Source organism: Notamacropus eugenii, chromosome 4 (genome assembly GCF_028372415.1).
Source record: "Notamacropus eugenii isolate mMacEug1 chromosome 4, mMacEug1.pri_v2, whole genome shotgun sequence".
Lineage (NCBI taxonomy): Eukaryota > Metazoa > Chordata > Mammalia > Diprotodontia > Macropodidae > Notamacropus > Notamacropus eugenii.
In genome coordinates this window covers 343,246,599-343,271,405 of record NC_092875.1, presented here as the reverse complement: position 1 = coordinate 343,271,405, position 24,807 = coordinate 343,246,599, and the positions used below count along the sequence as shown (strand labels likewise).

The 24,807-nt window shown below is 38.7% G+C and overlaps 1 protein-coding gene across 2 annotated transcripts in view; it reads right to left on the bottom strand.

Annotated features, from left to right (window-relative positions):
- AHRR (aryl hydrocarbon receptor repressor) overlaps positions 1 to 24,807 on the bottom strand; it is a 253,907-nt gene that overhangs the window by 8,448 nt on the left and 220,652 nt on the right. For both annotated transcript variants that reach the window (XM_072605304.1, XM_072605305.1), the window contains exon 8: positions 16,541 to 16,740. In XM_072605304.1, the coding sequence (XP_072461405.1) occupies positions 16,541 to 16,740 (200 nt within the window). The remainder of the gene's footprint in view (positions 1 to 16,540; positions 16,741 to 24,807) is intronic.

Here is a 24,807-nt window from a genome sequence, read left to right as displayed (position 1 = left end):
TTCTGAAATCCACCTGCTCACTATTTCTTATAGCACAATAGCGTTCCATTACACTCATATACCACAATTTGTTCAGCCATTCCCCAATTGATGGGCATCCCCTCAATTTGCAAATCTTTGCCACCACAAAAAGAGATGCTGTAAATATTTCTGTACCTGTGGGTCATTTTCCCATTTTTATTTTAGATCTCTTTGGGATATCAACCTAGTAGTGGTATTATTGGATGAAAGAGTATGCAAAGTCTGGTTGCCCTTTGGGCATAGTTTGCACTCCAGAATGGTTAGATCAGTTCACAACTCCACCAACAATGCATTAGTGTTCCAATCTTCCCATATCTTCTCCAACATTTATCATTTTCCTTTTATGTCATATTAGCCAACCTGATAGGTGTGAGGTGGTACCTCAGAGTTGTTTTGATTTTGATTTCTCTAATCAATAGTGATTTACATCATTTTTTCATATGACTATAGATACTTTTAATCTCTTCATGTGAAAACTGCCTGTTCATATCCTTTGACTATCAATTGGGGAATGAGTTGTATTCTTATAAATTTGACTCAGTTCTCTTTATGTTTTAGAAATGAGGCCTTTGTCAGAAACACTTGCTATAAAAACTTTTTCCAAGATTTCTGTTTTCTTATTAATCTTGGTTGCACTGATTTTGTTTATACAAAACTTTAAAATTTAAAGTAATCAAAATTACCCATTTTGTATTTCATAATGCTGTCTCTTATTTGGTCACAAATTCTTCCCTTCTGCATAGATTGGACAGGTTAGCTATTTTTTACTCTCCTAATTTGCTTACGGTATATCACCCATTATGTCTAAATCATGTACCCATTTTGACCTTATCTTGATACATGATGTCAGATGTTGATCTATGCCTAGTTTCTGTCATACTAATTTTCTAGCTTTCCCAGCAGTTTTTGTCAAATAGTGAGTCTAACTTACTCCAGAATCTGGAGTCTTTGGATTTATAAAACAGTACTACAGTCACTGACTACTGTGTCTTGCATGGCTAACCTGTTCCACGATCTGGTACTATGCCAGTACCAAATAGTTTTGATGATTGCTACTTCATAATATAGTTTTAGATCTAGTATGGGTAGGCTACCTTCCTTTGCATTTTTTTTCACTAATTTCCTTGATATTCTTGACCTTTTGTTTTTCCAGATGAATTTTGTTATATTTTTCTAGCTTTACAAAAAAATTTTTGGTTATCTGATTGCTATGACACTGAGTAAGCAAAGTGATTTGGGTAGACTTGTCATTTTTATTGCACATTTCAGCCTACCCATGAGCAACTGATATTTTTCCAATTATTTAGCTCTGACTTCATTTGTATGAGAAATGTTTTATAATTGTGTTTATATACTTCCTGGGTTTGTTTTGTCAGGTAGACTCTGAAATATTTTATACTGTCTACAGTTATTTTAAATATAATTTCTCTATCTCCTGCTACTTGGTTTTGTTGGTAATAAAAAGAAATGTTAATGATTTATGTGGGTTTATTTTATATCCTACAGTTGTGCTAAAGTTGTTCATTATTTCAAGTAGTCTTTTAGTTGATTCTCTACGATTCTTTAAGTATACTCTCACATCATCTGCGAAAAGTGATAGTTTGGTTCCTCATGGCCTATGTTAATTTCTTCAATGTCTTTTTCTTCTTGTATTGCTAAAGCAAACATTTCCAACATAATATTGAATAATAATGGTGATAAGGGGCATCCTTGTTTCACTCCTGATCTTACTGGGAGAGCTTCTAGCTTATCCAATACTGATAATGCTTGCTGGTGGTTTTGGATAGATACTACTTATCATTTTAAGAAAAACTCTATTTATCCTTATGCCCTATAGTGTTTTATTTTTTTTTTTAAGAAATGAGTGCTGTATTCTGTCAAAAGCTTTTTTTTGCATCTATTGAGATAATCATATGATTTCTATTAGTTTTGTATTGATATGGCCCATTATATGCTGATAGTTTTCCTAATATTCATCCAGTCCTGCATTCGTGTTATAGATCCCACCTGGTCATAGTATATTATCCTCATGATAAATTGCTATGATCTTTGTGTTAATATTTAATTTAAATTTTTTGCATCAATATTCATTAAGGACATTGGTCTATAATTTTTCTTCTCTGTTTTGGCTCTTCTTCGTTTAGATATCAGCACTGTATTTGTGTCATGAAAAGAATTCATTAAGATACTTTCTTTGCCCATTTTCCCAAATAGATGATATACTACTGCGTGAATTTTTAAATGTTTGGTAGAATTCCCTTGGTAAATATATCTGGCCCTGGAGATTTTTTCTTAGAGAGTTCATTGATAGCTTGTTCAATTTCTTTTTGTAAAATACATTTTATTTATAAAATTTATAAATTTATTCATAAAAACTTTATTTCCTCTTCTGTTAATCTGGACACTTTATATTTTTGTAAATATTTATCATTTGACTTAGATTGTCAGATTTATTGGCATGAAGTTGCCAAAAAATAGCTCCTACTTATTGCTTTTATTTCCTCTTCATTGGTGGTGAATTCACCCTTTTCATTTTTGATACTGGTAGTTTTGTTTTCTTCCTTTTTTAAAAATCCAATTAACTAAAGGTTTATCTATTTTATTGTTTATTTTTTCCATAAAACCAGCTTTTAGCTTTATTAGTTCAATAGTTTTCTTACTTTTAATGTTATTAATCTCTCCTTTTATTTTCATAATTTCTAATTTTGTATTTAATTGGGGATTTTTGACATTTTTCTAGCTCTTTTAGTTGCATGCCCAATTCATTGATCTTCTCTTTCTCTATTCTATTCATGTACAGATTTAGAGATATAAAATAAAATTTCTAAGAACTGGCTTGACTGCATCCCATAAATTTTGGTATGTTGTTTCACTATTGTAATTCTCTTTGATGAAATTATTGATTATTTCTGTGATTTGCTGTTTAATCCACTCATTTTCTAGGATTAGATTATTTCATTTCCAACTAATTTTTAATCTATCTGCCATGGTCCTTTATTACATATAATTTTTATTGCACCATAATCTGAAAAGGATGAATTGAACATTTCTGCCTTTCTGCATTTAATTGTGACATTTTTATATCCTACTACATGCTCAATTTTTGTGTAGGTGCCATATACCAGTGAGAAAAATGTATATTCCCTTCTATCCCCATTCAATTTTTTTCAACGGTCTAGCATATCTAACTTTTCTAAAATCTTATTCATCTCCTTAACTTCTTTATTTTATGGTTAGTTGAGAGGGAGATGTTAAGGTTCCCCACTAGTAAAATTTTGCTGTCTATTTTTTCTTAACTCACTTAACTTCTCTACAAATTTGGATGCTATACCATTTGGCACATACATATTTAGTACTGACATTAATTCATTGTCTATGATACCTTTTAGTAAGATGTTTCCTTCCTTGTCTCTTTTAACTGGATCTATTGAGATCAGGATTGCTACCCTTGCTTTTTTTTTTTTTACTTCAGCTGAAGCATAATACTTTCTATTCCAGTCTTTTTTTCCTCTATATGTGTCTCTCTGCTTCATATATGTTTCTTGTAAACAACATATTTTTGGATTCTGGTTTTTAATCCACTCTGTTATCTGTTTCTGTTTTATGGGAGAATTCACCCCATTCATATTCACAGGTATGATTACTGTGTATTTCTCTCCATCCTACTTTTCCCCCTTTATACTTTTCTCTCTCCTTTCACTGTCCCTCCTCACCAATGTTTTGCTTTTGACCACTGCCTCCCTCAATCTGCCCTTCCTTCTATCAGCCGCTCATCCTTTTTCTTTCCCTTTCCCCCCTCTTACTTCCCTATAGGGTAAAATAAATTCCTATACCCAACTGAGTATGTATGTTATTTCCTCTTTGAGCCAAATGCAATGAGAGTAAAGTTCAAACAATGTTCACCTCCTCCCTTTTTTCCCTCTACTGAAATAGGTCTTTTATGCCTCTTCATGTGATGTAATTTACCCTATTCTGCCTCCACCTTTCCTTTTCTCCCAGTATAATCCTGTTTTAACCTATTAATTTTTTTATATCATCACATCAAAATCAACTTATACCCATACCCTCTGTCTGTGTGTACTCCTTCTCACTGCCCTAATAGAGATACAGTTCTCAAGAGTTAAAAAAAAATCATCTTCCCATGTAGAGACATAAACAGTTTAAGTTATTGAATAACATTTTTTCCTTCCTGTTTACCTTTTTATGCTTCTCTTGAGTCTCATGTTTGAATATCAAGTTTTCTGTTCACTCTGGTCTTTTCATCAGGAAAGTTTGAAAATCTCCTACTTCATTGAATGTCCATCTTTTCCTCTGCAACGTTATGCTTAAGTTTGCTGAGTAGTTGATTCTTGGTTGTAATCCAAGCTTCTTTGCCTTCTGGAATATCTTATTCCAAGCCCTCTGATACTTTAATGTAGAAGCTGCTAAATCCTGTGTAATCTTGACTGTGGTTCCTTGATATATGAATTGCTTCTTTCTGGCTACTTGCAATATTTTCTCCTTGACCTGATAATTCTGGAATTTGGTTACAATATTCCTGGGAGTTTTCATTTTGGGATCTCTTTCAGTAGGTGATTGGTGGATTCTTTAAATGACTATTTTACCCCTGATTCTAGGATATAGATTAATTTTTCTTGATAATTTCTTGAAAGATGCTGTACATGACTTTCATTTAATTCTTAAATTATCTCTCCTGAATCTATTTTCCAATGAGGTTCATTTTCTTCTATTTTTTCATTCTTTTGATTTTGTTGGACTGATTGTTGATGTATCATAGAGTCATTAGCTTCCATTTTCCAAATTTTAATTTTTAAGGAACTATTTTCTTAATTAGCTTTTGTACCGCCTTTTCCATTTGGCCAATTGTATTTTTAAAGAATTGTTTTCTTCAGTCAATTTCTGTCTTCCTTTTCCAAGCTGTTGATTCTCTCTTGAATAACTCTCATTTCTTTTCCCATTTTTTCTTCTACCCCTCTTATTTTACTTTTAAAATCCCTTTTGGGCTTTTGGTCTGGAGACCAATTCATTTTCCCTTTGAGGTTTCACATGTTGGCATTTTGACACTGTTGTCCTTTTTTGAGTTTGTGTTTTGACCTTCTCTGTCACCACAATAGCTTTCTATGGTTGGGGCTCTTTTCTGTTTGTTTACTCATTTTTTAGCCTATTTTGTGACTAAATTTTAAAAAACAGCTCTCCCTCCTCCTGGGACACAGGGGGCACTGTCCCAAGCTTCTTGTGCTGGGGACTGTGGGCCTGTTCACTGGTCTTCTGCACCAGGGCCTCAGGTGCTGGCAGCTTACCCACTGCAGTGGAGTGGCCTGGCCTACTCAAGCCTGTTGTGCCAGGGGTTCTGGGGCTGGCAGTTGGCCTTCTGCACTGGGGCTGGAAGCCTCATAGCTGGCCTGGTATGCCACTAACCCGCTGAGCCAGGACCGAGAGTCCTCTGCTGCTGATCTGTGTGGTGGCTAAGAGCCTCCCACTGGCTTATCCAGACACTGCCTGTGCTGGGCTGTGCTCCCCTTTTACTCAAGTGAGACAGACCTGTCTTGAAGTCCTTCTAAGTTATCTTAGGCTGGAAAATTGTTTCATTTCTTCTTTTTGTAGTTTTGTCACTCCAGAATCTGTTTAGAAGCTTAATTTAATGTTTTTCCAAAGGAAAGTGGGGAGAGCTCAGACAACTTCCTCACTTTTTTCCACCATTTTGGCTCTGCCTTCTATATTACTATATCTAGCAATAAAACTGACCAATGAAGGTATGGGCTTTATTCTGAGACACCTTTGCATTCTTGAATTCATTCCCAGAACTGGAAGGTCATTGGTAAAACAGAGGCAGAGGGGAAAAACCTGTCATTGCTGACAAAAGTTCAACACTTTGGAAGATATTAACACATTCTGAGAACTGTCCTTCCGGGTTTAAGATGGCAGGGCATAGCCTTGACCATGCATCCTCCCTATTTTGTACATACAGCAACAGCAGAATCAACTGGGAAATGGCTGAACAAGTTGCAGTATATGATTGTGATGGAATTTTATTGTGCTATAAGAAATGATGAACAATATGGCTTCAGAAAAACCTGGATGCTGTACGTAAACTGATGAAAAGTGAAGTAAGCAAAAGTGGGAGAACATTGTACACAGTAACAGCAATGTTATAAAGATGACCAACTGTGAGAGACTTAGTAACTAATAAATACAATGAGCCAAGACAATTCCATGACAAAAAATGTTCTCACCTCCAGAGAGAGAACTGACAAACCCAGAGTGCAGATGGAAACATGCTTTTTTTTCATTTTCTTGATTTCTTGCTTTTCTGTTGTAACATCTCTAATATGAAAATGAGTTTTGCATGACTCTACATGTATAACTGATATCATATTTTTTATCTTCACAATAGCTGGGAGAGGGGCTAGGGAACAGAGAATCTGGAATGTGGAATTAAAAAAAAACCTTAAAAACAAATAAAAACTTTAAAAGCAGGTGGGGAGAAAAAGATGTCCAAATTCAACTGGGCATATATATGTCTAAAAGACAATTTCAGGAGGTTTCCAAGCTACATGTCTCAAGACTCAAGGTACAATAAATGCAGATGCACTTGAATTGGAGAGCTGCCTGAAGGCAAAAACCAAATAATCACCAACATTTTTTCTTTGGTTATTGGTTTCAGATTCTCCCAAGTTTCCAAATTAGTGGTTTTGGAAAATATTTTATGGAGGAAGGAGAGCTAGTAATGCAAACAGCAACGTACTGGGATGAGAATTGAGAAACTGGAAGCTACTGAGGAAAAAACTCAGAAGAACATGCCGAAGAAACTAGAAATCCAATATAGGAACTCTGAGTCATGTGTTGAATCGTATTATTGAAGGGGCTAGCAGGGTTAGGATTTATGGTGCAAATATCTATATTAGCTCATCTATTTACAAAGCATACTATAATTTGGAATCTTGTTTTTTTCCCTCCAATAACTCTCTGTGAGATACATATTGACTGTATGAGACTGGGCAAATCTCAGCACTCTGGCTATCTCTGATTAAAAATTGCAGAGAAGATGTTCCCCATGCCAATGAAATCAGAGTTATAGGCCCTATCTCATAGAACCTTGGAGCTGGAAAGAAACTCAAAGTTCATAATCCAACCCTCTCACTTTACAGATGGGAAAAGTAAAGCATGGACAGACAAAACAATCTGTCCAAAGTCACATAGCTAATTAGGGGCAGGGCCAGAGCTAGAAGTCCAACCTCCTTACCCTTTGCCTAATTTTCTTTCTACTTTACTATTCCTGTTACTCTCAGTAGAGCAAGTAGCACTAAAGAAAATACCTGACCAGTGACATCATGTTATAAACACAAACTACCTGTGCCTATAAAACTTCCAAAGTGAATATTTAAAAGCTGAAAAATGGCGTAGGATGCCTGACTGGGAGAAACAGCCTACAGTTAATTCCTGTGGAATACAAAAAGGGAAAATGTACTCAGAACAGAGATAGAGCAGCTCAGAAGATGCTCCTGATTTGCATGCTGGGTGTCAGGAGCATGTAAGCCTTCCAGTCTGTATTCATGTGGGCTAGGCCTCTGCCAAATTTCCTAGAGATCCTTCAGAGCCAGCACTTTGGTTGCCTTGGATTACACTGCCATACAACACATACAAGGAATGACTTCAGGTTGTGGCCACTCTCCTTGACCAGCTGCCCTTGAGGACCTAGAGGGCCACACATGGCCTTGAGGCACTTTCCTCAACCAATTATTACCTTTTTTTGCAGATGATATGATGAATTACTAAGACAACTGAGATGAGAACTTCAGCAAAGTTACAGGATATAAAATGAAGCCACACAAATCATTAGCTTTCCATATATTAGGAACCAAATACTGCAGGAAGATAGAGAAAAAGGATTTCCACTTAAAATATCTATAAATTTGGAAAATACTTGGGAGTACAGCTTCCAAGAGACAACCTCAAACTCTAATGAATAAAAGAGACACAGCTCAGTAGCTAGAGAAGCAATTTCCTCACAATGACCCAGTGAAACTGTTAACATATATTTTATTCCCATTTATGCAGATAAATAAATTAAGACTCAAGAGGGTTTAACTGACTTTCCCACAGTCACAAAGGCTAGTAAACTGTGGAGCTGGGACTTGACCCCGGGTTTTCAGATTCAAAATTATGTGCTTTATCATATTCCACTGTATATTTTAAGGGGAAAGGATGTGTGTATATGTACATATATACACAGGGCTAGTTTATATATACGCAATGTGTAGATGTACATGTGTATATCTTTCCATATGAATATACACACAAGTGTATATGTTTGTATATGGTACATATATTTATACATGTGTATTTATATATGCACTTGTGTGTTTACATATGCACATTCATAAGTATTTATATACATGAAGCAGAATAATCAATCTGTTCTTGTATGGTAGGGCTAGAAAGACCTAATGATAAAATTAGGTAAAATGAATTTACCAATCAATTTGAGCACCTCAGGTACATGTGCTAAACTTAACCTGGATTTTTCCTAACTTCCCACCTTTAATTTACAAATCTGGGGACAGTAGAAGATATTAAGGTAGATTTTCCTAAACAAAGAACCAAGGTCCACAGTTAAATAGTTTTTGTGAAACCCCTTCTACTAAAGCACATCAGCTAGTGTTGTACCTGGTCGAGGCTGGAAGAGGTTAAGTGATTTATCCACAGGTTCATGTAATTAGTATAGGTCAAAAACATGACTGAGCCCACTTGGACGTGTTACACCTGCCTAGTTTAGCTACTACCCTGTGCCGCCTCTGTTGAAACTGCTGTAAGGAGGAAATTCACATGAAGGAAAAGAAATTAGGGGCTGAGAGATTAAAAAAACCTTTTTGTAAAATGTGGCTGCAAAAGGTAAGAAGAAAGTGTTTGGCCCAATATGCTTTAGAGTTCTGGATTCATAACTAGAATAAAAAACATGAGCCAAACCTCAACTATGTCTGGGTTCATCCCAACTCACTATTTACCTCTCTACATAGCTAGGAAATACTACTTATGAATAAGTACTATATTTCAAATATCAGCCAGGAAATACTTGTCTATATAATGTAGAATTAACTCACAACCGTTTAATTTATGGATCTGAATTTTTTTTTTTTACAGAAAAATTAAGGCAATTCTGTGTGAGCTCCCTCCTTTCCGTTCTTCCTCTTCTCCCATGACTCACACACCTTCCACCACTGTCTTCTCCTTCACTCCTATCTCATATGATGAAATAGCTGTATTCCTCACCAAGACTAACCCCTCCACTTATTCAAGAGATCTCATTCCATTCCATATCTTCCAACAGATTTCTCCCTCTGTCATCCCCACTCTTTCACTTCTCTTCAATCTTTCTCTGTCTAATGGCTCATTCCCTAGTGCTTACAAACATGCCCATGTCTCCTATTGTCCTAAAAAAAATCATCCCTGTTAACCATTCTATAGCACTTATGCCCTCTGTAGATAATCTCCTTGAAAAGGCCACCCACAATTGAGATCTCCCTTTCTCTTTTCTCCCTTTCTTCTCTGCCCTTTACAATCTAGCTTCCGACTTCACCATTCCACTGAAAAACTATTCTTTTCACTTACTGATGATCTTTTAGTTGCCGAATCCAATAGCCTTTTCTCAATCCTCATTTTCCTAGACCTCTCTGCAGGCTTTAACACTGTCAATCACCCTCTCCTCAATACTGTCTTCTTTCCAGGTTTTCAGGACAGCACTCTCTCCTGGCTCTCCACTCTTTCTCTTCTCCTTTGCTGGATCCTCAGTTTTGTCCTGGGTTTTTTTCTCTTCTTCTATACAACTTCACTCAGTGATCTCATCAGCTCCCATCTCATGGTGATGATTCTCAAACCTAGCTATCTTGCCTCAACTCGCGTCTCCAATTGTCTTTCAGACATCTCAAACTGGATGTCCAGCAGACACTGTAAACTCAACATGTCCAAAACAGGATTCATCTTTCCCCCTAAACCTTTCTCCTTCCTACCTTCCCTCCTACCATAGAGGGCAATACCATTCTTCCAATCCTCAGGCTCTCAACCTAGGAGTCACCCTGGCCTCCTCACTCTCTCTCACCCCACATGCCAGATGTTGCCAAGGCTTGTCAATTTCACCTCTGCAACATCTCCTGAATATGCCCCTCCTCTCTTCTGACACTGCACCCCTCTGGTGCAGGCTCTCATCACTGCACACCTGGACTGTTGCAATAGATGTGATGGGTCTGGCTGCTTCAAGTCTCGTCCCACTCCAGCCCATCCTCCATTCAGCCCCCAAAGTGATTTTCCTAAACTCCAGTGTCTCCCTATTGCCTCCAGGAGCAAATACAAAATGCTCTGTTTGGTATCCAAAGCCCTTCCGTAGCACAGCCTGCCTCTGACCTTTCCAGTCTTCTTACCTCTCAACTTCATTACAATGACACTGGCCTCTGTGCTGTTCCACAAACACTATGCTCCACGTCTCAGCTCTTGGCATTCCCTCTGGCTGTCCCCCATGCCTAGAATGCTCCTCTACTCCTTCTACTGACCTCTCTGGTTTCTTTTATGTCCCAACTAAACTCTCACCTTGTGCAGAAAGTCTTCCCCAACCCTTCTTAACCCTCTGTTAATTATTTTCCATTTATGTTGCATATAGTTTGTGTATGTGTGCGTATCTATATATGTATACATATACATACACACACATACTAGTTTTCATGATGTTTGCCTCATTAGATGTAAGTTCCTTGAAGACAGGGACTGTTTTTTGATTTCTTTTTATATGTACCTAGTACAAAGTTGGTGCTTAATAAATATTTGTTGACCAACTGATTAAAAGGGTCTATTTGCATTAATAAAAATTATTTGAAAATGACTATAAGAAATTAATTCACACGGAGTGCTACTGACTATACAGATTTTCCCAGGGCAGCCTGAGAATATTCAGAAATCACTGGGAGGTCACAGATTCTGTGGAGCCTGAAGATTCTGAATCAGCCCCTCTACATTAATCAATATGCTGTAACCCATTTATCAGCGTCAGATTTTGATGCCAGGCCCTGCCCTTATGGGTGGGAAGAATATGCTGTTAATGTGTACTGTTTATTTCAGAATGTTTTCTGATTGTTTCTAATTACTGCAAGCTGGTAAACTGTACTCTGGGGAGAGGACAGAGGGGATGTGAGCCACATGAAGAATGATGAGAGTAGTGAAGTGGTTGGACTCAGCAGGATGAGAAGAGGGGTAGGTGTTCATTTGTCTATGAATCCTAAGGGAAACCTGCCCTCTCAGCTTCCCACTCTAGAGTGGGTGACTTATGAGGGAGGAGGCAAAACAAGAACAGGTCTTCTGTTGGAAGAGGCATATAGTAAAATCATGGTTAGCCAAGTAGCCAGGGAGGCCCATTCACAGGTTCTGAGCCATAGGGATGATTCCAGTCTGGGGCAGTAAGGAGAGCCAGGAGCTAACCTGACCAAAGGCAGCCCCTACTTTCTGGCCAGGTGAATCTGAAACCAGAAAGAAGAAAGAGACAAATGGGGAAGAAGAGGGAAGAAAGATGAAGGGAGAGAAGAGGAAGAAAATGAGAGGGAGAAGAAGGGAGGGGGGAGAGAAGAACACTTAAGCACAGAGATTTTCATATGTGGGGTGAGGGAATTAAAGGCACAGAAACATAGGGAGATAGGGAGGAGATAACTTGGAAGGCCAGAGCAGGAAGAGTCTTTTTTGTCTAAGAACTAATAGGAAGGAAAAGGGAGAACTTTTCCAAGCCCATGGCCAACTACTTGCGGGTGAGGGAGGCACAGACCTGAAGTTCATGATGAAAAATATAAGTGGAGGGATTTTAGTACACAGGTACCCTTCCACAACTCATCCAAGGCCCTGGATTCCCCAATGCAGACCTGAGGAGTGAAAGAAACAGATTCCGGAAGGTGGAGAAATGAACAACCTTGTCAAACTCTGTCTACCAACTAGGGAAAATCAGGTTTAAAAAGAGAATAGGGAGATATGAATGAAAAAGCCTGAGTCATTGGGAAGAAATAACCTTTAACACAGTACTGGGCACACAGTAGGCACTTAATAAATGTTTACTGGTTGGCTGGAGTTTTGCTTTAGAGGACCCACATATAAAGGGCATAAAAGTTTAACAATTTGGTTTTTTAGCTGATAGAAATAACTAGTTTAGGACCCAGTTAAGAAGAATAATTAGCTAAAACAGATGTACCCAGTTGAGAGCCACTGTAGTCATTCCCTTTCTGGCTCAAATAAATTCATGCAAAGTTGATTTTAGGCAACATTTAGTGCTTCTTGCCCCAAGAACCAAAGTTGGTGGTGCTCCAGTGACAAGTGGCAACCCCATACCTAAACTCTGGTTTCGTCTGGAAGATGGCATGAATATTGTTGAAAGAGTGCGGATGCTAGTCAGAGCACCTGATTCAAATATTGCCCTAATGTCTGCCACCTGTATGACCTTGGGCAAGTCACGGACACTCCCTTGTCCTCAGTTCTCTTCCATGTGCAATGACAGGGTTGCACTAGGTCATCAGTGGGGTTCTTTCCAGTCTTTAATCCATGATCCTATCATTTGGGTTTGCTGTAATTACTTATTTTCTCATTTGGCCAATAAAATAACCTTTCTTTTGATCCTCTCACATCTCAAGTTTCTGGTTAGAAGAAGGAAGAAGTAGGGACAGCATGGGAGAGATACACATCTTTCTGCAGTGGGGGGTTCATCTCATTACTCTTATCTATTTCACCATCATCTGATGTCCCCTCTTACCAGGCCAAGAGAGTGTAAGCCTCTGCCTGCCCAGAGCAAACATGCATAGAGAGCTTCCTCTCCCTCACTGATTTCCTTTAGAACTAAAACAAACAGGACTTGAAGAAAGACTTAGAGTATGGTTGATATCTTTCATCTCTACTGTGTTCCTATTAGGTTCCTCTCCAGCAAGCTTTTTTTTAGGGGGGAGGGACAATCGGGGTTAAGTGTCTTGCCCAGGGTCACACAGCTAATAAGTGTCTGAGATTGGATCATGAACTCAGGTTCTTCTGACTCCAAGGGCAGTGCGCTATCCATGGTGCCACCTCGCTGCTCCTCGGAATCCTTTAAGGCTTGGGTCCTATGGGTACCTGGCTACTTTCATGACTGGTAAAGAATCCAGAGAAGCCTTGGAGGAAATGAGGAGAGGCTGTGGCTAGTTCTACTCATTTTAATTAAAAAAAAATTCTCTGTAGGAGTAGTGTGGGGTTGATGAAACTGGGAATGCAAAGCCTACTGCTTTCCCTCTGTAACTGCTTCCTCAAAGCCATGTCAAAATGCAAAGTTAACAGTGTATTTGGTTTTTTGACTCAATTCCCCAAATTTGTAAATTACCATTTAAAGGTGAAAGTTTAGTTAAAACTCTATATGGATTTAGGATCTTCAGGAACACAGCCCAGAGACTGACTCATAAGGGTCTGAGTCCTCTTATAGGTCCATAGCCATTCAAATCTGTCACGCAGGGCCACTTGTCCTCATCTCCTGCTTCCTCCAAAGATATGCTCTGCAGCAATATCCTGGGAAGGTTATTGCCATATCAGACTGCTCTCCCAGGGCCAGGAAGGTAATATTAATGCTTTCCCAAGCATCCAGGTGGCACCAAAGGCAGATGGAGGCACAATCTAGGCAGGCTAGATTTAGAATCAGGAAGACCCAAGTTCAAATCCTGCCTCAGACATTTATTAGCTGTAGGACCCTGGGCAAGTCATTTGACTCTCTAACTTGTTTCCTTATCTGCAAAATGGTTGTAATGACAGTACCTACCTACCTCATAAGATACGTAACCTTAAAACACTATATAAATGTGCTTTTACTCAGCTCTGGAATAGTGTCCTGAATGTTCACAAGCCCCTGGCAATAGGGTACCCCATTATCAGGAATCTGGGGCTGCTGCTGATGTCATCTCCTAATGTTGGCTATCACTGCAATAAACCTCACTTTAAATCACAACCATGAGTAATCACAGACATAGTTACTTCTTGCACTTCTAGATTGAATATGAACCCTGACTCACCAGACCAATAGAAACCTGGAACTCAAGAAATTCAATACGTTTATGCATCATTTTGTTGCCTCATTTTACCTTATTTGCAAAATCTGAGCAAATTGTGAGTCATTGTAGTCCTAAGAAAATGGCAGTAAAATACCTGGGTTGTAGTGAATAGTAGGTAGGATGTGGCCTGACTCTCAGATGATCAGACGAGTCCTTTCAATTCTATTTAATAAAGTCTTTTGAACAACAGAGAATAATTGAGGAAGAGAAATACATTGAAATGACTAGCTGCCTCTACAGTTATACAGGCATCACTGGAGTCACTTTCACTGAAAACAGGAAAGAACCTTGTTTATTTAATGCATATGTGTACATTTTACATGTAAATCTGTAATGAAGCCAGGACATAGGAGGCAAGAAGTGTAGGAATGGATGAAAAGTTGTCCTGGACATAAAGTAAAGGATAAATGTGAGCAGGAATAGAAAGGATTGAACAAATCAAGGCCCAAAATAGCAGAAGTCTAGTTTGCAAGCTGAGGGGCTGGAAACCTGAACAGATCAGCCTGAGGGATCAGGGCCACAACACTGTTCAAAGTGTTGGAGGTGCCTTAAAGTACAGTCTGGCCTTGCTGAGTTAAGACCTGGAGAAATCAGCCAGAAAGGATATTGCTTCCTTCACAGTGTACAATTGCAGCACCAGCTTGGATTTGGGGTAGAAGTAGAAAGGAAATGGGAAGAAAAAATCAGACAGCAGGCCAGATGAGGAAAAAATCTCAGCCAGAAAGGGGCCTCCCCATCCAATTGCACTGTATATTTACGATTTTCTGGCTTGAAAAACACTTGTCCCCCAAGATTATTCCTTACAACAAAATAGTTTTGCAAAGTAGCATGTGTTGGGTTGAAAAGACAGTACTGAGGGAGGGATACTAGCACTAGAGAAAAGTGCAAAGAATGAGGAAGGTCATTGCACTTAGGGATGGGACTAGGACTAGGTGAACTAGGTTCAGTTGTTTTGTTCTGTTTTTTCCAATTTTACCGGCCTCGTCATGACCCTATTTGAGGTTTTCTTGGCAAAGATACTGGAACGATTTGCCATTTCCTCCTCCAGCTCATTTTACAGATGAAGAAACTGAGACAAACAGGGCTAAGTGACTTGCCCAGGGTCACACAGCTAGTAAAGTGTCTGAGGCCAGACTTGAATGCAGGAAGATGAGTCTTCTTGACAGTCTTCCTAACTCCAGCACTCCATCTGCTGTGCCAACTAGCTACCCCTTCGGTAAGTAGATAAATCTAACCAGACCCAGTGTCTTCTACATATCAGAAGCAATGCTTTTGTACCAGACTTTGAAGCACAAAAGCAGTGAACTGTTTGTTTTTTGTTAAAAGTGGAATCACCAGCACTGAGGTCTCTATTGTATTATAGAAAATGAGGATTAGTATTATCAGAAGACTGCTTTTGCTCGTGTTCTTTGTCTCTCATGAACTGCACGATGGTTTCAGTAATTTGGGAGTATCTTTAACCCTCTGAGAATTCAGCACTTTTGAACAGCTCTTCCCAAGGATAGGTCGGTCTACTATCATGCCCTTTAGATTAAATATTAGAAATGAGGATAGAGAGCTGGGCGTGGAATCAGGGAAGACTCATCTTCATGAGTTCAAATCTGACCTCAAACACTTACTAGCTGTGTGATCTCAGGCAAGTCACTTAATCCTGTTTGCCTCAGTTGCTCATCTACAAAATGAGATGGAAAAGGAAATGGCAAACCACTCCAGTATCTTTGCCAAGAAAACCCCAAATGGGGTCATAAAGAGTTGGACATGACTGAAACGACTGAAAAACAAGAATCCTACATGCAGCCCATGGCACACTTCCTAAGAGCTGCTGTAACAAGATCAAACTGTAATTGGGAAATATTTGACAAAATTAAGTAAAAGTACAATAAAACATAGCAAACAGCTTAAAATTTGGTTAATATGTAGTCTTCAGGGATCCTTATATACAGATTAGTGGCCCCCATTTCTATCTGGGTTTGAGACCACTGTAACAGAAGATCACAACTTAAAACTACTTCTGTCTTTTTTATTGTTGCAGAATTTCTTCATCTTTTTTTTAAAATATGAACTGAGTATTTCTCTAGGCAGTGTTCTATGAATAGAAGGGAAAATTGTTGGCCACAGAATCTCTATGAACAAAACTGCTTATTAAATAATAATTCAAGTCTCTGACAGTCTTGAGCTAAACATAGAGTGCTGATTGTTTTCTACCTACCAGTTTATGTAATTTATTCAACTCACAACTACTCAAATTTATCTTTTTGATTTCCTGTTGAAAATGAGAAAGGGATATTCCCCAAATCTTGAGAGACACTGAAAATTATGTTAACAGGTGAAAACATTTGTTAACAGGGCCATTAGAAATGCATTCTTCTACATATTTCAATGCATAATTGTTATTTACTGCTGTTGATACTAATAAAGAGGAAATTGGCATTTACTTGGCATCTGTGGAGGCTGCCGTATCAGCTTTCTGCTTGGCTCTCAGAAGCACATTTTTCATTTTCATTTCTGTCACAGAAGGGAGGAGGATTGGTACCACCACACAAAACAATGAAAGTTGTGGAGGCAGGAGTGTTCCTGATGGCGTCTTTTTCTTTTGTCCAAATAGAAACTTGAGCTTTCCTTGAAACTGCATTGTCTATTATATAGGAAAGAAATAAAGAAATGGTCAGGCAGCATCCAATATGGAGATCATTACAAGGCTGATTCAAAGCACATGATGGTTAATATTAAATAGCTGGTTAAATACGTTGTCATTGTTCCATCTTGTACAACTCTTTGGGTTGTAGCTGTGTCACAGGTAATAAGTGTCTGAGGCCAAATTTGAACTCACATCTTTCTAACTCTATGCTCGGTGCTCTATTCCTAAGCAATTTTTTTGTTAAATTTCTTGTTACCTTTAAACAGAGAATGGAAAGGAAAGGAAGCTCATCCCTGCCCCCAGATCCACAGGAAAAGGATATTGGCAATATGTTCAACCAAGAAACAATCTTAAACCAAGTCTGTTTTACTAGGACTATGCAGTTTTTGTGATACACAGTGGATGATTTCACAGATGCTAAGGATGACATTAATGCTTTCAACTTACAAAGAGATGTGCATCTGTATATCTCCTGCTATTTAGGTTAATGACTTGATAAGGACTCTCTCTACCACTTACAGGATCATATACATAAAAGTGGATGAGATCATTAAGTTCAACCCCCTCATTTTGAAGGTCAGGAACCTGAGGCAGAGAAATTAAGTTAACAAGTATTTTATTAAGTGTCTACTATGTGCTAGGCACTACATTAAGCACCAGAGGAGGTAAAGAAAGGCAAAAGATAATCTCTGCTCTCAAGGAGTTCATGGTCTGATGAGGGAGATAACACACACACAACACACAAATCTATACATAAGATATATGTATAGGTATGTCTGTATATATACACACATGTATAATGCCCCCACTCCCAAACACTCATCCAAACTAAATGAGATGATTTTAACTTGTGTAAGGGCTTGGACTGTGGGTGGCACTGAGTCACTGGGATGAAAGAAGAGAAGCCAAGTCTGAGAGAGCTAGGGACAAGCCAGGAAGTCAGGATAAGCTGAATGGAGCCTAAGGCCTGGAACCAGGTGAGCAATCATCCAGGTATCAAAGGTAAAGGCCAGAACTCAGGCAAAGTTAGAGTGAGGGCATATTCAACCATCAATAGTCAGAGGAAGCAGCTGGTTCAGTGCCAGACAGATGAGCAAGGGGGAGAGAAAAACCGTTTGGCACTGCAAGGTAGGTGGCCAAGGGTCCAAGTAACAAACAGGAACCTGGGCATGAGAAGCAACCAAAACGAGAGGGCAAAGCAGACAGGAGGACAAAAGTCAGGTACCCAAAGCCAGAGAAGACAATGTGAGCATTTATGTACAAACAAGATGTGTACAGGAAAAAGAGAGGGAATGAAGCTAGCTCAAGGCCACAGCAGCTCCTGCTGAAATAGCATGGCTGTGTGGAAAGCCTGGACCCTACAGAGAGGAAGACAGATGCTGATGTCTGGCATGTGTGGCTGAGGGAGGCGTGTAGTACCATTTTTCTCAGTACCATTCCTTCTAATTCTTGATTGAAGCAGAAGTGTTGACCAAGCAAATGGAAGCAGTTTCAGACCAATTGGAAACTGTTGCCTTACAGGTGCAAATATATTTTTTTTTTCTTGATCAGTAGACATTTGAGAAATGTATTAGCTTAATGAACCTGGAATTCAAAAGAGTACAACTTTCTTGGCATTCAAGGCCTTCCACAACTTGGCTACAATCTACTTACCTAATTTTTCCATGCCATCCCTTCAATTTGTCCTGATCCCAGCCCAACTAAGTGTATTGCCCATTTACCATAAGCATTTTTGTAAGTTCCTACCTCTGCCCTTTTACATATGCCTGTGTCTGGACCTGTTGTGGGGTAGGGGAATGTTCCTCCTTTCTCTTCTCTGGTAGTGTTAATCTTGACTAGTTTCCACAACCCAGTTCAGAAGTTGTTCCTCTCCCTTCTTTGATAGTTATACTTTGTACTTCTGCAATTTCACTTTATATCACATGCTTTACTCCCCTAGTTAGATCACAAACTTCTTAAGGGCAATGAAAGTTTCAATTCATTTTTGTATCCCCAATCCATTGCACAACGCCTTCCATATAGAAGGTACTTCAGCAAATGTTTGTGGAATTGACTGTCGATTAACTACTGGAGTCAATTACAATCAATTCAAAATAGAAAGATCTATCCATCTTTTATGTTGTTTTAGCTTTTACCATTTATGACACTATACCTATACTTGTGATCTTACCTTAGAAACCTAGACAGCTACAGTCTAAAGGGACCTTAGAAATCATTTAGTCCCACTTTATTTTACAGATAAAGAAACTGAGGATAGGACAGGTGAAGTGATTTGCCCAAGGTCATACAGCTAGATAAGAAGAAACCCAAAATGAGAACTCGATCAAGTGCTGCTGTTGTTTTTCTTTTACAACATGGTACGTGCAACCAGATTTGGAGTGATTAACCAACCAATTGAAAAATCCTCAAACAAAATGCAAGGAGAGTACAGCTCAAAAGCCTGGCCTTTCAATGTGAGTTAGTGCCTTCAGCAAAGAGAGGATCCTGGATAGCGTTAAATGATAAAGGAAAACCACATATTTCTTACCAGATTGTACTGTAACATTTGTTATTAAATGCTATTACAAATGACACTTTCCCTTTGCTTCCATTCATATCTTTTTGGTGGGAGTGGAGAACGGAGGAAAAGCTAATCAGAAGGCTATTGCCATAGTCTAGGTATGAGGGGAAGAGGGCCTGTATTAGGGTAATAATTATCAATAAAGAGAAGGGGACATATGCAGAAGATGTTGTGAAGGCAGAAACAAAGGTAGAAGATTTGGCAACATGTTGGGTGAGTCCAAGGGAAGAGTTGAGGATGATATTGAGGGTTGTGAGTTTAAGTGAGTAGGAGGACAGTGCGCCCTCAACAGTAATATGAAAGCTAGAAAGAGTGGAAGTCTTGGGAGAAAAGGTAATGAGTTCTGTTTCAGACAATACAAGACATCTGCTTTAAGATGTCCAGTAGGTAGCTGGTGAGGTGAGATTAGAGATCAGGTATTACAGCAGTAATTTATCTGTAATTACAGACTTGGAGAGGTGCCTGGGTTGAAGTTAAGTTCATAAGGTCATAGGACCATGACTTGCCCCATGGTTATAGAGTCAGTCAGTATGAACTTTGAGGTCTTCTTTACTTTAAGACTAGACCATTATACCTGGCTGCATCACCACAGCTAGATCAATCTATCTACTAAATCCCTAGTTTCATCGTGATAAAATGATGAAAGCTACAACTGTTCCCCATTTTCTTTTTTCCAGTTGAAGTCCAAATTCTATTTGACTGTGGAAAGCTTCCTATAATCTGATCCCATCTTCTTTATCCAACCTTACTTCCTACTACTCTCCAAAATGGAGGACTCTACACCTCTTCAGTCTCCCACACACGCCATGCTGGTTGCTACCACTGTTTTGTGCTGTTGCACCCACCTGGAAAGACGTCCCTTTCCCCCTTTCCTCATCCACAGCCTCCTTCCGGGTTCAGCTAAGTTCTCACCTCCTCTATGAAGATGTATTCTCTCTGACCACCCCAGCCTGAGTGGATGCCCAACTCTGAGGACATCAGTACTTGGAATCATAGACTTAGAACCTGAAGAGTCCCCACAGGTCTCACTTTACAGATGAGGAAACTGAGGCCCAGAGAGGTAAAGAGCTTTCTCCAAGGTCACAGAGGTGGTAACTTGAGTCTTCAGAATTTGAACCTGGTGTTCTTTTCACTGAAATCACAGTGCTAATCAGAGCTACCTAGTGTGGGGTTTTATGGCTCTCTATTTGTTTCTTATGGATCACATTTGTAAATTCCTTGAGGCTAGGAACCATATCTTATATTTCTTATGTATCCCTCCAGGGCCTCTAATACAGAAGAGAATTCAATCAATTCACTATTGGTGGATTGCTCCAACATGAAAGACCTTCTCCAGGCAAACTAGTCAAGTTCAAAGGGAACTTGTCTAGCTTAAAATATATCATGTACTTTTTGCTTCCATATTTTCTTTAAATTTATTTTTCTTCCTAACTGGATTACGTTTTCTTCATCTCCTCCACGAACCTACCTTCTATATGGCACAGACCATTTATGTTACTCATTTGCTACATAATTAGCAAACCAAGGCAACATCTAGTCTCTTCTTATGTATGGGTCTTATCATTACAATTACACCCTAAACCAGATTTGACCCTCAGGCCAAATCCAACCCAGAGAATGGATGCCCACTGCCTGCATTTGTATAGCCCCAGAACTGTTCAATAAAATTTTATTATAAGTGTAAAAACCACTCTTAGCCTCGAGGATATATAAAAGCAGGTAATAGGCCAGATTTGGCCCTCAGGCCAAATCCAACCTAGAGAATGGATGCCCACTGCCTGTATTTGTACAGTTCCAAAACTGTTAAATAACATTTTATTATATGTAAAAGTGTAAAAATCATTCTTAGTCTGAAGGCTATATAAAAGCAGGCAGTCAGTAAATCATATTTGGCCCTCAGGGCATAATTTGCTGACTCTTGAAAACTATCTTAAGTAAGAAACTGTATTTTAGGCTTTTCTAGATTCCCCATAATACCATAAAATTAGTAAGCATTCAGTAAATATCTATGGGTGGGGAAGTACTAGGATTTATCTGATTTTAATTTCCAAATGATGTAATTTTTCAGGATAACACTGTTAACTAAAGAGCTTTAAGAAATAACCTTAAAAGTGCTTATATTATGGTAATTAAGAAAGTCCTACAGATGAAGTTTTATGAGGCAGGCTTAGATAGTAAAATAAATTGCAACCTGTATGCTGTGAAGGTATGTCTTTCTGCTAAAATCATTCCTATTCCTGGAATTCTCCCCACCTCCGTGCTATAAAGCACTAATGAATAGAATTCACCATTCCTTTGTTTCTTTTTCTCTTTCTGTCTCCTCTGTGCTACAAAAAGAAAAACAACTTACCAATAATTGGATGCCATTGTCATCCTCTTCCCTCTGACCAATAGTGTTATGTTTCCACCTACCAGGAAGCATGAAGGCAAAAAAAGACTGTCAATCACCTGCTGGTATAAAGAGCTCAACCTCCTTCCTTCTTGGTTTATAGAAGTCTGACCTGTTTCATTCTAATGCTGTGGCTTAAAGAGAAAGCATGGGGAGGACTAGACGCAGGACAAGTGAACAAAGAGAACCATATTTTATTACTAATTTCAGTCATTCTAATTTGTCTTTTTAGTTCTCTCTGCCCACCATCTTGCAAAGGAAAACATTCTGACCAATAGTGGGATAGACACTGCTAAGAGCAATGGGGCTATGTTAAAATAATCAATATCTTTAGTGTGCTTCGCAGTGATATTTTATATAATGGCTCATGTTAGATCCATATGATAGAGAGAAGATATTCTATTCTGTGATGAATAAATTCTAAAAAGATGCACTAGTTAAAAAAACAAAGTACTCTATCCAGAACCAACCTAGCCCCATTTCTTTTTAGTTTTCAAAGTAGCAGATTCACTTCTTCCTGAACTGAAAATAACGTAGCTTTTTAATTAAATGTCCCCAAAGAAATAAGCAAAAAAAGCCTGCATAGGCATACTTCAAGAAAAGAAGACCAACACAACTGCCTTAGTCAGAGAGCAAACATTAGTGGTAAGGCAAGAACTGTGAAACCCCCTGAATCACTAGTGTATTATGTTGCATTGAGTCATAATTAGAGTAAACTGCAACTTAAAGGATTTTATTATTAAGCCAACTCTGGGTGAGATACAGCAAGGAACCTCAGTTTGAGTGGATAAGAATGAATACGGTGCTGATCAAAGAGATGGTCTCCAGATATTGGCAACTCTTTCATTCCTTTCTACCAAGAAAGTATACCCTAGGAGTACAGATACAAATCTGAGCTCTTTTCCAGCTACTGTTATCCTTTAGTGACTAGACCCTAACAGCCACAGAAGATTGGAGATGTTAAGATGGCACGATGGAAAGTGTGATGGATCTGGAATTGGAGGACAGGTTCAAAAACTGACTCTGCCACTTCTTGTATGACCTTGAGCAAGTCACTTCAAATCTCTGGGCTTCAGTTTCATCAGTTGTCAAATAAGGGAGTAGGACCAGATGACTTCTAAGGATCCTTCTTTCTCCCAGTCTATGATTCTCTCATTGGAGTTTCCTTGCTAATGCAGAGAAACTACCTTAGCAAAGGCATCATGGCCACAAACAGATCTCCTTTTGTAAAGAGCATACAGATCCCATCACATCTCTTCTTGCCAACAGCAACCAAAAAGAAGTTTGAGAAAGTAAGATATATTTTCAGATGAAGAGTTTTCTTCAGAAGACATGAGAGATCATGCTCTCAGAATCCTAAGCATCATCTTCTCACTGTGTCCTCAATCTACCTCTTTCTCATTTTCCTTCTCTCCCTAGAGAAGATTTTAGTCTTCCTAGAACTTCACCAGACCATTGCAAACAACATCTTTTTGAAATTAAGGTTAAGTGCAGTCTCTGTACTAACTCAAATCCCTACATCCGCTTTCTTGTTTGATGCTTTATTATGTATATTACCTCTATAAGTATCTGGAAACGTCATCAGTACATCTCAGCTTCACTCTTACTCTCCAGTATCTGGGAATCTTGGACATTTTATGACATAGGTTTTTTGGCTGCCAAGTTTATTTTTAAGCCATTCCCCCTACATCCTAGTAATCTCCATGTACTTTATTTTTTTAGTTACTTATCATTCACATGTGAAGAATTTGCTTCTTTCTTCTATTTAAAAACTGATATAAACTAAACGCTTCTCCATGTCCCTTTCTTTTTTTGGCTACTCTCACTTTTAAAATCTCAGTTCTCTAGTGTCGTGATTGAATTCAGGTCTCCAAGAGTACATAGAATAGGGAGAAAAAATATTAATTTAATTCTCCATAAATGTAGTCATGAAAAGATAGGACGCATCTCAGAAAAAGAAGCAGTCCTACAACATAATGCCATGCACTGGCTCAATCGAATCTTAGCTATTAAATGAAATAAAACAAAGCATGCTATATTATTGGTACCCTTTTGAGTGTCTGGCACTTATATGAAATATGAAAGCATTATCTTAAATATACTATTGGGTTCTTCATAGAGTCCATTATGATGGTCTAGCATGTGCACCCCAGACTGTTAAAACATTAATCATCCTTTTCATGTATACAAGGACTTTCACTGAAGTATCCCAGAGTCTCTTAGCCTCTTACATCACCAAAAGCTTTGGTACTTTACTGTTGGTAGTGGAGTTAAGTACGGAATTCCAGGTGCCTGATGTCTAGAGGCCAAGGACTTTTCTTCTGGGAGTCAAGAGCAGATGCTGAGGTCTGAGGGAAAGAGAGCTGCTCTTGGAGTCTGGGGAGCTAGATGGAAATCCTGGCTCTGACCCTGACCAGCTGAATGAACTTGGGCAAGTAAGTCACTTAGCTCCTCGGAACAACAATTTCACTTGTAAAATGGAGTCAATAAACTTTGCCTTATGTACCTTACGAGGTTGTAAGCAAAGTGCCTTGGAAACCTTTCTTTATTATGTAAATAAGAACTAACATAATTTAAGCAAAATATTAACAAATACACTTCCAAATGGTCATGTTGCAAACTTGAGAGAAATGAAAAGTCTGAGAAACACATTGGTGGTTTTGGCTATTTATACCAGCAGTAACTGACAGATTTTTCTTCTTCCTTGTTTCCTGGCAGGTAGAGACATGAAGTTATTGGTCAGGATGCTTTCCTCTGTAGGATGGGGGAAGTATAGTTAAAAAAAAACCGCACATATTGTATTTTAAACAGAAACACAATCAACCCTGAAGATGTATTACAAGTAATCTATGGAAGGATTCCCAACATTTTCCATTACCACTGTATACTACCATTGAAAGCTTGTCTCAAAGGCAGGAGGATCTAGATTCATTTCCCACACCTGACCCATAATAGCTGTGTGACCCAGGACAAGTCAAGTCCCCTTTCAGGGCTCTAGGTAGTTTTCTAGGACTATCCATCGAAGAGAAAGTGTCAGTCTGTGTTGACAGAGTTTGCCCAACTGAGATTTCCTCATTTCACTGAATTCACAGAGCTAGTGTCTATTCCTATCCTT